This window comes from Brachypodium distachyon, chromosome 4, assembly GCF_000005505.3.
Source record: "Brachypodium distachyon strain Bd21 chromosome 4, Brachypodium_distachyon_v3.0, whole genome shotgun sequence".
NCBI lineage: Eukaryota > Viridiplantae > Streptophyta > Magnoliopsida > Poales > Poaceae > Brachypodium > Brachypodium distachyon.
In genome coordinates, this window is record NC_016134.3 from 25,444,249 (window position 1) to 25,459,626 (window position 15,378).

General features: G+C 41.2%; 1 protein-coding gene and 1 long non-coding RNA gene across 2 annotated transcripts; one reads left to right on the forward strand and one right to left on the reverse strand.

Annotated features, from left to right (window-relative positions):
• The first annotated feature begins 5,524 nt into the window (after window positions 1-5,524).
• Window positions 5,525-9,253, forward strand: LOC100840654 (PHD finger protein At1g33420). Its single transcript, XM_010239509.3, has 5 exons — window positions 5,525-6,112; window positions 6,962-7,079; window positions 7,295-7,516; window positions 7,684-8,295; window positions 8,384-9,253. Exons 1-5 carry the CDS (start codon window positions 5,728-5,730, stop codon window positions 9,192-9,194), a joined length of 2,148 nt encoding a protein of 715 aa, XP_010237811.1. The 5' UTR covers window positions 5,525-5,727; the 3' UTR covers window positions 9,195-9,253.
• On the reverse strand, window positions 6,619-14,781 carry LOC104584587. The gene is made up of 3 exons (XR_001407865.2): window positions 14,520-14,781; window positions 9,317-9,428; window positions 6,619-7,116 (listed from the first exon to the last, which is right to left on the reverse strand). It is a non-coding gene; the product is annotated as an uncharacterized LOC104584587 (long non-coding RNA).
• Between the last annotated feature and the right edge of the window lie 597 nt (window positions 14,782-15,378).

Sequence of the window (15,378 nt, forward strand, 5' to 3'; positions counted from 1 at the left end):
CCTCTTCTGGTTCCTATTGGCACGTAAGTATTGGCTAGTTGCTTTACTTGTTGGGGCAATATTCATATGCTAACTTTCTATAATCTCCATTCATAATAGTCAATAGGAAAAGCACCAGTACACTGCTCGTGATCCGTCAACAGTGAAGGTGCATTACTACGCAAGTGTTATCCAGAGCCAATGGTCCTGATGATGATAAGAAACCGGTGTCCTCTTGGGATGACTACAAGTGTCCCCCTCATGCAGGAGCAAGAGCAGCAGCATCCGTGGTTGTTGAATTTTTTTGGGGGGTAAGTACATCTACATATATGTACAGATTCTGCAGGAGCTTTAAGAATTCTAAAACATAAATAAAATTACTGTATCAGCTTAGAAGCCAAACTTCTATATAGATATACACAGTCAAAAAGCTCGCCGCTATTTATTTTAGTACCATATTTTTTTTTTGTCAGTAAACAGAACTTGGAAGGAAAAACTGAAGTTGCATATAGCATTTGGACTATATCACTTTTATCTGTAATTTGGAATCTGAAACTGAAAAATAAAAACTTCTGTATCAGTAACGTTGAGACTGAAATATCTGGAGACTAAAAAGCTTCTGTAGCTGTAACTTTGAAGGAAAAACTGAGTAGCACATAGTATTTGGACTATAGGAGTTTCAGATTTTGCTTCTGCAGCCATCCAGCAATGATCTGCGCCTCTAAAATGCAATTTTTTTTGCTTGGCTGTTGATTAAACGGGGGATTAACGAGAAGTTCTTCGTCATCAGAATATGATTGTTCAAGATTATTGCCCTCTCGGCTCTGGGGTTTCTGAAACTGTAACTATCTAGTTAACTTTAGCTCTTCAGTTCTTCGTTGCCCCCCTCCTCCCTTGGGAACCTAGGTATTATTTATGTACACATTGTTTTATATAAAAATTTGGTATGGTCTTCCCTTCCGACCTACCTAAAAAAATGAAACACTTCACCATTTCAGATTCAAACTGAAACACATCAGGTACAGATTCCCTCTTGAATTCATTTCCAAATGTAAATATGTTGTGAGATTCCATCTTGAATTCATTTTCAAATGTAGATCAGGGAAAATGAAGGCACACAGTTCCTGTCATGCACTGCAGTTATTCATGCATAAATTTCAGTCATTTTCAAATGTAGATCAGGAAAATAGGCACACAGTTCATGACATGCAATGCAATTCTTCATGCATAAAAATGCACCGTTTTAGCTTCTTTGTGAAACTGAAAAATAAAACCTGTTGCATCTGTAATTTCAAACTGAAATACTTCCCTTTTCTTTGTCATATTGCTTGAGTATAACTTCTTTCTACCCATTACCATTTTGCTTGTGTGTGAAACTGAAAACTAAAAGCTTTTGCGTAGCTGTAACTCTGAAACTGAAATACTACACCTTTTTCTGTCACGTTGCTCGAGTTTAGTTGCTTCAGTCACTAACAATTTTGCTTGTTCGTGAAACTGAAAAAGAGTTACCAACTAAATATAATTTTTTTGTTATATTTGGCAGTGGCGTTTGAACTACGATAATCAAATAATTACTTGTAGATGCTCTTGTACAGAAGGTGCTATGGCATTGGCTGGTTGGTCTTTTTCCAACATGTAAGATGACCTTGCATGCTAGTACCATGACTCGAACATGCAGATCACTTATATTACAACTACAGAAAACTATTCTTTGTCTTTCTCACAACTTGTATTATCCTTTATTTCTCAGGGCTTGGGAACTAATACTGGAGGCAGCCACAGCCGGTGACAAGGATCTTCGTATGGATGATGAGCACGATATGTATGGCAACGAGGAAGAGTGTACTATGGCGACAAAGGAGATGAGTATTATCATGGCGATGAGGGTGCTGAAGACTATGGAAATCAGCAAGGTGATCACTAAGATGATGATTGAGTACTCATGCAAAGTGAAGATGTGATGTTGGTGGACAATTTATCTTTTGTAAAAAGATAGGGCCATTTTATCGCAGTTACTATTTTGTTTTGCATCCTGGCACTATCGGAATCTTTATTATGCAACTCATCAGGCATGTGTAATATTGGGTGAAATATAATATATGTCGTTTGTCACGTGTGTCGTGTGCAATTGTAAGAGGGTTGTTTGAAATGCCAAAATTTCCATATTATATTGTATTTTCACATTGTCCAACATCACTCAACAAAAGAAATCCCCGACGGTGCAAAACCTCTGGGATATATGGTAGGCCTACTGGAACTTAGTACCGTCGGCTATCTTATAGTCTGAAGGTGCTAGACAGTCTCTCAACTAGAAGTATCTCCGACGGGGTCTGTGTACCCTCGGCGATTATACTAACTGACGGGAAATATACCGTCAACTATTAAGCATGTCGACGGTAGGAAATAACCGTTGGTCAATACATATCCGACGGGGCACTGTCGGTTATCAGAGTCATATGACCGAGAGGTCAACCGTTGGATAATTACCGTAGGAAATGCAATACCCGACTGTACCGTCGGCTATCATGGTAATGGCTGACGCCGCATACCCGACGGGGGATAGCCGACGGTAAACCGTCGGTTTAATGGTTAGCCGACGGTGATCCAAAATAGCCGACGGTAATTTTCCCCTCGGCTAAAAGGTGACATCTAGTAGTGACTCCGGCCACTGCCATCTCCATCTCCTCCCTCTACTCCAGCCACCATCTCCATCTCCTCCCTCTCGCTCCCCATCTCCTCCCTCTACTCCGGCCACCACCCATCTCTCCCTCTCCGCCTCCCATCGCTTCTACACCTCTCCGCTTCAGCAGCTTCTACTCGCAGCCAATTTTTGGTTCAATTTGCAGGTGTTGTAATCATGGAGATACATGCACATGTTGTGAAATGTCAGTACGATAGATGTGTAGGAAGGTTATAAACTTTAAACATGCAAATTCCGAATTTTGTCCATCCAAACAAGAATTGGAATTGGTGCCTTGTTGAGATTCCATGAGCCAATTCAACGCACAACCAAACATGGAATTTGTATTCAAACCCAATTCAGTTTCCTGATCGAATTGGTATTCAACCCAATTCAATTCCAAGCCCCCCAATATCTACATCCAAACGAAGCCAAGAATTTTTGGAGGATTGAAATCCTTAAGAATTTCTCCTACCTTGATCGTTTAATTTGTATGATTGGATAATGTATAAAATTTTCCTAGAGATTTATTTGTACTACACTACATAGGAAATTTTCATCCACTTGATCCTTTGGAAGAAATCTTTTGTTTTCCTTTGGTATAATCAACAAACTTTGGTGCAAACAAAATCCTATTGGAATGAATGGACATCACGTTGCAATTCTCTATTTTTTTCGTATTTCTATCTTTTTTCAATCGCGTGAAACATATCGGGAAAACAAATCTAGATTAACCCAGTGGAGGAAATTCCAAACTAAGCTAAAAGAAACACATCCTGGTACCCATCTCTCAAGCGAACGTCATCTTTTTCTTTGGTTAGAGCTTTGATTAAAGATGCAGAACATAACCTCTAACTCGGACGAATAAGAAATTGAATCCGGTCCGCTCTGTTCTTGATCGGTCTTCATCTCTGCGGAGTGGGAGGTGTGGCACCCACTCCGTTCGCTGGTGGCCGAAACTCGTATTGGCTCGGATCACACGCCCCTACTGCTAGACTCGAGGGAGTTGAGCCGTCCTAAATCCAACGTGTCTTGGGATTCACATGGGAATACGTTCGCCGAACAGAGCAACCTTGGAGGGGCAACATGTTTTTTTTTCCGTTGCTGACATACTACTCCCTCTTATCCATATTAATTTTCGACATATTACATGTATCTAAACGCTTTTAGACACAGAGACATCCATATTTGGGCGAATTTGAGACATTAATATGAATCGGAGAGAGTACCTTTCAACATCCCGGTGCTAGGGTGTTTTTGGTTGGTGCACCTCCATTTAGCTACCAAATGAGAACAAGAATTGACTTGCCAAATTGTTTCAAAAATTTCTCCTTACTTTTCCATTTATTTGGCAAGAATGTATGAGACAGATGAAGCATTCCAAATTGGCAACCAAAATGTTGGCAACAAAAAAAAAATATTATTCTTTGCCATTGAGTTTGCTACACGTGCCGCACCATTGCTACTCGTGCAGATTACATTTTTTTTCTGAGGGGGTAAGGCCGCCACTTTATTAATCAGAAATACCAATAGGGATATAAAATAATGCCTCGCGATTCTAGCAGCCAAATGTGGCGACCAACACCAACAGATCGCGAGGCCGAAAACCTAGCTAAGCCATGCAAAAAAAAGAGAGGTTAGATTGCTCTGTCAATTATTTCGGTGGACATTTTTCAGAAATCCAAGTACCAAACCGTGTTAACCATACTCCCTCCGTTCCATAAACATGGGCACAAATTTGAATTAGAGCTAATTCAAAGCCGTGTCAATCTTTATGGAATGCAGGGAGTACAAACTAACTGCCCATCCCTGCCGGTTTTAGCTTGATCAATCTAGTCTTAGCAAAATCAGGATGGTAAAGTGCCAATTTTAAATTGAGGCGATTTTCTTTCTTTGACACTAGTGATTTTGATCCACTTGGATACATCTGAGCATACACTAACTATTCATTCCTTTGATTTTTTGAAAATCATTCCGCAGAGAGTAAATTACAGAAAACCACCACACATTAGGGGTCAGAGTTTCACATAGATACCGGTTTACGTTTTAGTTGCTAAAAACCACCAAATTGCACTAAGTGTTCAGTTGTTAGCAAATAACCTGAAAACTGACAGGACGGGTCCACTGCACAGGCCAACGTGTCATGACAGCGTGGCGACCCCAATCCATGTCTCTTCTCCCCGATTTAAAAAAAAAATCCATCTCTATTTTTCTCTCTATTTCGATCTTGGTTCTCGATTTAGCTAGCAGCGCGAGCGGCGGCCTCCCGGGGGCATGCGGCCAGGAGCGCGCACGTCTGAGCGGCGGCGCGCGACCGGCTGTGCGTCAGAGGGGCGGCGGCGCGTGGCAACAAGCGCGAGACACGACAGGAGCAATGGACGGTTGACCATGTAATGGCCTCGGGCTGGACAAATGACAAGCTGGAGCGCTGCGCCAGACGACACGCTGGTCCGACAGTGGGCCTAATGGTTAGAAACATGTTTAAACGCTAGCGAATAAAGGATTACACTAATCAGGTGTTTTTTTTAATAAAACGTAAATTGATACCTATCTGAAATCCTAAGTTTTCTGTAATTTAATCTTCCGCGGACGATGAATGGGCCCGGTATTTGATCCCGACGCCATGGTCCCCTCACAACAACCCAAAGGCCCAAACACATCCAAAAAACACGGCGGGCCCCACACCCCCAAAATCTCTCGCACGTTCCGGCTTTAAATTCCCGCCGCTGACGTGTTCTCTCGCGACTCTTCGTTTCGAAGTCTAGTCTTCCAACAGGGGGCATATACGTAATTTCGCCCTCCCCAAACCGACCTACAACTCCGGGCCCGTTATATAAATATCAGCCCCCTCCCGATCTTATCCTCAACCCACTCTCCAGTCTCCCCCTCATCCACCATGATCTGAAAATACGAAAATCTTTCCCTTCCCTCTCGGCGCGATCCCAAATTCCCCCCCGCCCCGCCCCGCCCCTGTTTGAAAATTTTCGAACGGATCCGATCTAAGCCGCGCCTCCTTCCCACCCCCGCCTCTACCGCGCCACTCCCCTTCCCAGACCGGATCTGCTCCCATGGCGGTGCACGGGCGGCCGACGAAGCGGCGGATCTGCTCCTCCTTCGCCTCGCCCATGGCGGTGCACGGCCGGCCGGCGAAGCGGGCGCGGGTGACGGCCGAGCCGTGCCTCCTCGACGTGCGGGCGTTCAAGGAGGAGCGGGCCCGCGCCGGGGCCTTCGGCGCCAACGTGCGGGGGTTCCTCTCCCGGTACGCTTCTCCGGCGGCGGCGGCGGCCGGGGAATGGGGGGAGGAGGGCGTGATGGGCGCCGGCGCCGGCGCGGCTTGGCTGGTAGGTTTCCGGGTGGGCGAGGACGGCGAGGCGTCTGTCGTGGTCATGGACGTGGTCGAGGAGGACGTACCCGGGGCCAGGCGCGTCTACTGCGACCACTGTACCGTCGCCGGTAAGTGTTTGTAGTTATTCCCGGCCTGCCCGAGTGTTTGTGTTGTTCCAGCATGCTCGGGTTGGTATGGTAGATAGTCTGTCTTGTTTAGGGATTAACTCCTGTTTGGTATTTAGATTAGCTGTAGATGTACTAGATTTAATATCAGTGAGCTGTAGATGTAGATTTAGTATGAATGAGGGTTTTCTCAGTTGAGGGTGTACAGTATGGGAGTTTCTAGATTTTTGTATTTTTGTAATGTATAAATGCATGAATTGGATTCGATCACCTAGACCGAGTAAAGGCATTGATTACCATATAACTGGGTATACCTCTGAAGAACATGCGACTTGCTGTTTTGGGATATTTTGATTATGAGTTATGATGCTGTTTTGGGGAATAGCTTAGTGCTCTTGAAGAGAAAAATATCCATGAAAGAACGGTCCATTCAAGCAAAGCGAGCAAAAAAAAGTGACTGAAAAAAGCAAAAAAAAAAAAGAAAGAAAAGAATGATGCAAAATGAAGTCTGGACAAAATACTCTCTCGACCGGCTTATTATCTTTTTTCGGAGACGCTCCTTGTATATTTTGCGGATTTGAACAACTTATTCTCAACTTGATATTTGAATCTGAAAAACCCCAACTTGCCTGATTGATTCTCATGACCACTCTTCCAAGCTATCACTTGATTAAATTGAACCTGAATTTTTTTTCTCCGATATGTAATGTCCCTGAAAGCTTTTCCTCCATAAACATAATTTTTTTTTGGGTTCCTGGACCGCATCTGCGTAAATGATAAGCTGATGGTGGCTGTTTAAATTACAAATTAGAACGCAGATTAATGTCATTTCATTTTTTGAACCGCCAATAGGCTGGAGCAGACACCCTGTTTGTGGGAAGAAGTACCACTTCATATTTCGGAACAAGAACACGCCCAACTGCAAAACCTGCAGGCGTTGTGGGTTGATGGTGGGATTGTTTGAGACAAGGTAGGTTAACAACCCACTTGAAATTCTATCACCAGGACTGCAAAAACCTCCCAAAAAAGAATATCATTGTTAATGAACAAAAAAAAAACAATGTCCATAACCATATTATTCAGATGGTGAACGAGAAACAACACTGCTAGACAGTGGAAAAACTTAGTAGACAATATGATATCTTCAGACAAGTAGTTTAATTTAATCTTGTTGTGCATGGTCAGGTGCCCGTCGTGCAATACTGGGTCTGGGTTACCCAATGATGGTCTGGAAGGTTGGGACTATTCGCAGTTGGATGACCCACGCCATTTGCTGCACGGCATAGTTCACGAAAATGGGTTTGGCCACCTTGTACGAATCAATGGCCATGAAGGTGGCTCCACCATTTTGACAGGATACCAACTGATGGACTTCTGGGATAGTCTATGTAGATACCTCAGAGTCAGGTAATGAATAATTCATTACACCCTCTTTAAAAATTATATTGCACAATAAGTCACAAATGCAATTGAACCTTGTGCATAAAAAATGTCAGCAAGCTTATTTATTTTGTTATTTTTTTCTAATTCGCTAGGAAATTATGCTAACACTTGGAACACATAATAAATTTCAGAAAGGTCTCTGTGATGGATGTCTCAAAGAAATTTGAGGTTGATTGCCGGATTCTACATGCCATTGCCAGTGGCAGTTCTTGGTATGGTCAGTGGGGATTCAAACTTGGCAGTGGAAGCTTTGGAATAACACCTGAAGCCTACTACAAAGCCATGGACGACCTCTCCTCAGTGCCGCTCTCCCACTTCTTCCCTCACTCCCGGTCTCCTCGAAACCAACTGCAGGATACCATTTCTCTCTACCAATCCCTTTCAAAGCGCCCTCTCACTGTTGTCCGTGATCTGTTCCTCTATATTCTGGGGCTTGCTGCAAGCAAAAGTGTTCATAACCATCTATTGGCAATGCACAAAAAAGAGCCAGAATATGATACCAATTCGAAAGAGGGAAGATGGACTGATGATGAAAGTAAGCGAGCAACTGATGTTGCCCTGAAATTTCTCCGTGCTGCAGATAGGTGGGTTGCTATGCGCACCCTAAGGGCAGCTACAGCCCATACAATCGGTTCCCCGCAGCTGGTTGATTACTGCATCAAGACCATTGGTGGCGCAAGAACCAACGATGGGCTGGTTGTTGTAGCTCAATGCAACAGTGAGACAAACTCAGTGGAGTACAGGTTGGTGGCTCTGATATCTGGTTGTGACCTGATATGCTAGCAGAGTTCTTGCTTTATGATCAAAATGCTAACATTTTTTTCACTGCAGGCTTATGAAGGAAGCCACCCTAGTACCGAAGAATGCGTGCGTGCCAAGTCGAGAACATCTTCTCCGTGACATTAAGTTCCTGTATGATGCACTACTCTACCCACATACAATGCATCCTTATAAGCCAGAACAGATTCATGAAGGTGCCAAGAAATCTGCCATGATCCTGTTGGACTGCAAGCAATTCATCAAGCATTATGACTTAGAGGAAGACTTCTTGCCTCAAAATCCATCCATGTTGCACATTTGGTGTCAAGTGGAGCTATTGGATCAGGTTACTGATCCACCATGCCTCCCTGCAGAGCTTTTAACACTTCCACCAACAGCAACTGTTGCTGATTTGAAGGTGGAGGCTACAAGAACATTCCGAGATATGTACTTGATGTTACAGAGCTTTGTAGTGACCCAGCTTCTTGATTGTGCATCTGCAAGTGACACAACTCAACTCAAACTCTTATTTGGAGCGAATGGGTCTGTTCGCATCCAAGGGAAGTGTGTTGGAGGTGAGCGCAGGGTTACAATTTATCGGATGGAAAGGGGTGTGGAGAAATGGACAGTGAAGTGTTCATGTGGAGCCAAGGATGATGATGGCGAGAGGATGCTGTCTTGTGACTCTTGCCATGTGTGGCAGCACACTAGGTGTGCTGGGATTAGCGACTTTGATCAGGTGCCAAAGAGATATGTATGTGCATCATGTAAATTACTCCACAGGCCTAAGATGTATAGTAATTTCCCTAACAAAAGATGTAAGACCGGCACTGGTGCTTTTAGTCATGCCAGCAGGGGATCGTGGGGTTCTCGCATCCGTTAACATGTACATATCAACATTGAGTTCTTAATATGAAGCATGCAAGTTTTTCATGACTGCTATACTGAAATGTATTTGTACCAAAGTTTGATCTCATTATGGTAATGACCCATGAGTAAACTTACCAGTATGAAGTGTAGTGTATGTTTCTGCACAGATAGCCCTTGAGCATGGGTTTGATGACTTGCTTCATCCTCCAGCAACTGATATCCAGATTTCAACAAGTGTCACATGGCACTGAAAAATAAGTCGAGACTGTTTTAGAAACATGTAATTGGTGTGCAATTTCAATCTACTATGAAAATGGTTGCAAACCTGACATGAACCTCTATCTTGATCATAAGTTCAAAAAATAAAATAAAACCTCTAACTTGATCTCAGAAAGAAAAACGGAAAACCAAGATAAATGAATATCTAGCTGTTACGGGTTCAGTTCAGAAGGAAGAAGATTTTGTAATTGAACATAAGGTCCATATTTAGAAAATGAAAATAAAACCATAAATGCTGTCCCAAATTATGAACTTAACAAGGGGAGGTTCCTCTAGCATAGTTGCTATGTTGAAAAACTGATCAGTATAACAGTGAAAATCATGCTGATAGATCCGTTATCAGAGATTGAATCAGTACACATCTGGAGCACTGATGTGATGCATTACACACTAAGAAACAATCAATTATGGGGGGGGGGGGGGGAATAATCTGAGTTCATTGCCAAATATGATTTGTGAAGTATTTCCTCACTCATGGGAATGAAAATGGGCTGCTAGGCAACAGCTACAAGTGAAGAAACAAGATCATTTCTAAGTACCGCAGGAAGTAATACTAAATTAAGTCAAAGCTTTGAAAGTTTCATCTTAGAAAAACAGGCTGCTAGCCTGGTAGGCAATAACTACAAGTGAAGACACCAGATCATTTCTGATCACGAGTACAATACAGGAAGTATACCAAATTAAGTCAAAGCCCTGTAAATTTTCAAAAAATACAACTTGATGAGGAATGCAAATTGCATACGAAAAATCTATGTAAATATTATTATTAGAAAATAATAAGATTTAAGACGAGAAATCCCGTTAGTTTTGACAGAATCAGGCAAACTTTGATGGTATAATGAGATCGTGACCACCTCTTCTGGAATGCCCTTTCAGCACCTTATGTTGGACATCTGTTGGTCTTCCTCTCGACTCCAGTCCAGATGATGTAGTGAAAATTTGATTGTCCCTTACTTCATAGAAATCTTCACTCTGCTGCTTCTAGCATTTGGAAGATGAGAAATGAATATTCGATTATGTAAATCCTAGTTTAGGTTCCAGACCCTCTCTCTTCAAAAGGGACCTCTTTATGCTCTCTTTTAGGATGAAAGAGGAACATGCTACTCTTCTAATAGTCTGGCTAGTCACTACCCCTCCCCCTTGCTTTATATACATTCTCTCTTCGTCTTGTATATCTCTCTCTCTAATAAAAAGATTGCAGGAAAACAGAAATACCTTTGGAAAAAAAATGAGTATGTAAACATGGGAACACAGGGAATCCATCTTCATGTTACAGAGTACACACTACACAGACTAGCTTGAGGCCTGTCGTACTGCGAATGCACATTCATAAGGACAAAAGTTCCAAATTTAAATTAACGGAGGTGAGTTATTGGGAGTGAATATAAATTGAGGACAGAGAGTCATTGAAACAGCAACGCAAGCTTGGAACGAATATGATAGAAATTCAAGTAGACTTATCTTTAGAATAAAATCTGTGATGATTCTAGATAATGTAATGTTGAAATAATTTTCCACAAAACACTCAAACAGCCAAATTTTGGTTTCGAAAGATAAATAATAAACATTTATGAGGAAGTTGATAGGACACTAATTTTATGACTGATCACATTTCACCACAGCCTGAGACAGCATGACATCCAAGTATTCAATTCCCTTTTTTATGAGAAACAATAGAGACAAAAGGCGGTCACTGCTGAAACTGTCCTAACTAATTGAGGATTTTGAGCTATCCCTACTCTCTTGGATCAGAGATTCAGTTCAAGTTTAACACATAAGGGAAACATTAAACTAATAAAAATCACTTTTGAAAGGAGAATTAATGAAGCACATAAAATAATCAAGGTAAACATCTCCCAAACGAAAGAAGGCATGCTATACCCTTACTGACATACGTTTTTGCATAGAAGAGTTATTGTCTCCAATAATGAAACAGAGAAAGTAAGAAACCAGCTACAGAAACAGTAAGTTTTGGAATATATCTACCAACACTAATAATCTTACAAAGCTTAACACAACTTGAGTCAAACTCTTATTCAGAAAAAACAGGACTGTTTGCATCCAGGGCAGGTCTGTTGGAACTTGGAGGTGAGCACAAGGTTGCACTTTACAAGATGGACAGGGGTGCGGAACAGTGGACAGTTAATCAAGGATAATGATGGCAAGAGGTGCTATCTTTTGGGTCATCCCATGTCTGGCAACATACTAGGAAGAGACTAATGGACATTTACAGATGCACAATACTGCAGTTGCAAATTCAACAGGTAAAAGAAGATAACAATCCAAATGACAGAGCAACTGCACTTAGGTATTTTTGCACAGTTGCATTTTGTTGTGCATATTACAAGCTAAATGTTTTTATCATATATGGACATCAGAGAAGAGGCGTATCCAGACATCCAGTCCAAAATTTGAACGGAGGAAGAGAGAACAATCTTTGATAATTGAATGTTCAAGACCCCAGTCAAAATTGAGAGAAAACAAAAATCTCATCAATCTACAAATGTTGTACAACATAAAAACCTAGGCTTATACTTTAGTTCTGTGAGTTAACATCAATGCACAGATCAGCAAAATACTACATAGTGAAAGAGCATATTGCAACCAAACTTCAAGCTGCTGCAACACTTACTGAATTAGAACTACTGTAGTCTAAGATGTCGGGAAGTAGTAGGATAGTGGATGCTGGGAAGTGGGAACCATTCCTAAATTCGTAAGTTTGAGTCATGATTTATATTTAAAAATAGGTACTTACATAAAGTCAGAGTACAGTAATAAGTCACCCCATGAATATGCTAAGCTCCACTTATTATAAATCTAGCTATAAACTAAATAAAATATGATGGATGTGCATAGCGTCAGCATAACAAGAAGCCTCTTCAAGGGTTGTGATATGTTGAAAAAAAATTGATCAGCACAATAGTTAATATCATCTGAATAGATCGTGCAAACCAAAAGAATAAACGGTTTAAAGAGATCCCACCCTACAAATTTTGATCCATAAGATTCTGTCCAAGCATTGACGGCTTGATGCCGATATATTACACACTAAAAAAACAAATTGGGGAAAGATTCTGAAGTATGTTCCTGCCAGACATCAAAACAGAGGTACCACATATGATTTGGAAACAATGTCTTCTTTTATACATGGAAAGAAAAGAAAACAAGCACTGGACGCTAAATCCGACAAACCAAAATATCCACAGTGAAGAAACAATATCATTTCTAATTGCAAGAGGCATGCTAGGACGCTAAATCTGACCTACTACATTGCATCGTGTCAGATTACAGTTAAAACTAATGAACTCTGTGATGCTTCCAGCTGATATGTTCAGAGAAACAGGGACGTGGACAAAATTACATATATGATTTAATGGTTTCAAAATATAAAATCATAAAGCACCTTTATGTGTGTCGTAAAGAGGAATTGAAGTAGAGAAAAAGAATCTGAACTTTATGAAATGGAAGGAAAGAGAGATCGTATATCCCTGTTGGCACTGTGATTCTGAGCAGGAGAAGTACCAATGTACCATCATATGTATGACTGCCAGAAGGAATCCTACATTTTTTCATTGGGAATTTTTGAGTTACCTATATTTTTGGTTTACCAACTACTGCTGCAGTTCATATATGCATGTATGCAAATGATCAGTGAAACATTGAACTAACAAATACATTCTTTGAACGGAAACTGCTAAACTGTAAAAGGAGGTTGTATTAGTTTTAACACTTTGTTTGGGAACTGCAAACTCTTTGGGACTTAAATGGATGGTTGAGATCAAACTTGACCAGGTAGATGAACTGAGTTCGCTGACGAAGTCTCTCAAGTCTTACGCCCTGATTGGATTGAGTGTAATTTTTGTGTGCTCCCCGTTATTTAGCTCAAGCTAGAGCGAAATACCAGGGAGCTCCCAAAAAATTGCTTGACTTGTATACCGGGGAGGAACAAGGAGAACTCTAGATGATACAACTCCAGAAAATAAAGGTTAAGATTTCACATGCCTAGAACTACATGGATTGACACATGATAGTATGATTTATTTTTTAATACATTATCCTCCTCATGATCACAATCAAACGACACATAGTGTCCAGAATACAATGCAAAGGACTTTCCAGATTTCAACCATGTCTAAACCATAGCAATGAAAACTTGATCACTTCAGCTCAAGAGCTAGATTTATCACGAAAAAATGAAGAAAACAATTTGGTGAATAGGATGGCAAGTCACAGGGAAAAAGAATACCACAACACACAGTAATAAACTAAAAATCTGATTTGGAATGTCCATAGAGCAGTAGGTGAAGGAACAAATTAACATAGTACAAGTAGCTGATCACATGGAGTAACCAAGGAAGAGAATATATAAACATCTCCTAACATCATGTACACAAAGTGGGGACACAACTTAAGTTCATGCAAGGAAACTGGGAACGGGGCCTTTAACTGTCATTAGTTTTAAGGCATAATCGTAGCATAAAAAAATCAAGGACGACCAGACAGCCCTTTTGCAATGCAGAGGATTCCACCAGATCTCCAGCAATCGAACGGCTTTATGATCAAATTCATTGAAAATTCATGCCTGCCAGATAGGGCTTGAACTGTTGGACAATACGCACATGACTTCAAATCTCAAGCACCACTCTCATCTCTCCACATCAAAATCGACCTATGTAAAAACCCTAAATACCTATTGCTCCCTTACATAAACACGGTAAGATGATTGAAGCTATCTTCACCGCAATTTTGAGGACTAAAACCCTGGTACCAACGGAAAATTCAATCATAACGGTTTGCATAGAACAGTAAACATCAGCAGCAGAGTAAACCCGGAAGATTAGGCATTCCGCAGGTATAATAACCAAATTGCGGATGCAAGAACAAGAACCGATAATCAGAGGACGCCTGAAACTTAACCCCGGAAGAAAGGCTTGACTACACAGGCACGTCCGCCGCCTCAGGGAAGAATCAGAAACCAAAAACACAGCAACCAATTAATCCCCACACGAGTTAATCCGCGAGGCAAGGGCTTGGCGGAGAAGAGGAGAAGAACCTGAACCTTGATGTGCTGACGCCTCGATCCTTCAGGGCAGAAGAGTGCCATGAGAGGAAATTGGGACCTTGGAGAGGTTTCTCGTTGCTTTTTTTTCCTTTCCTTGCTCGTGGCTATGGCTGGGGACTACGGTTCGCCGGTGGTCTCCGCGAAGAGCGAACTATGGTCAGAGGATATTTCTATTTGGGCATGGCTCACTTTTTAGGGTTCCTGAATCCCGACCAAAATCGGACAGGTCAACAGTATTTCTATTTCCTCAGGTCAAGCATGAAACCCCAGTATGCGAATATCATGGAGCGTTTCTGAAAGCTAACTTAAAAGGGAGTAAACAAGACGTAACAATTGTCATTTGGAACCGGTGGCGGACATAAGATAAACTACGTAATTATCCATGCGTTGCTCCCAAAAGTTCTATATGCGCATCTAAATATAACGTTGGTAGCAAATGATAATAATATGTTTCAATGAAAAAAATATGAATATTGTAGAGCAAAACGACTTTATCATTCATATCACTTATTCAGCAAAACAATAGAAATAATTTTGATGTACATGAACATCAAAATATGTGTATTTGCAGATCTTAAAAAGATTGATAATGTCATGAAAATATGTGTATTTGGTGAAATATTTATTTATATACAACGTTAACGTGAAAATCTTAGATATCAAAATATTAAATTTGAAAGAACCAACAAAATGAACTCCTAGTGGTCTACAACACACGATGTGGATGGTGATGTGGACAATTTGCATGCTCATCATGTGCATGACGTGGACAATGATGTGGACACGTTCCATTTGCAAACATTTAATGAAAATAGTGTGGATCAACTTTATAGATATTATAGATATTGTGGTGTGA

What these genes read in the sequence shown, in the direction of transcription:
- LOC100840654 (XM_010239509.3), top strand. Translation starts at nt 5,728, where the DNA reads ATGGCGGTGCACGGGCGGCCGACGAAGCGGCGGATCTGCTCCTCCTTC. An exon ending in CGACCACTGTACCGTCGCCG is followed by an intron (nt 6,113 to 6,961) that starts GTAAGTGTTTGT and finishes AACCGCCAATAG; the next exon opens with GCTGGAGCAGACACCCTGTT. An exon ending in TGTAGATACCTCAGAGTCAG is followed by an intron (nt 7,517 to 7,683) that starts GTAATGAATAAT and finishes AATAAATTTCAG; the next exon opens with AAAGGTCTCTGTGATGGATG.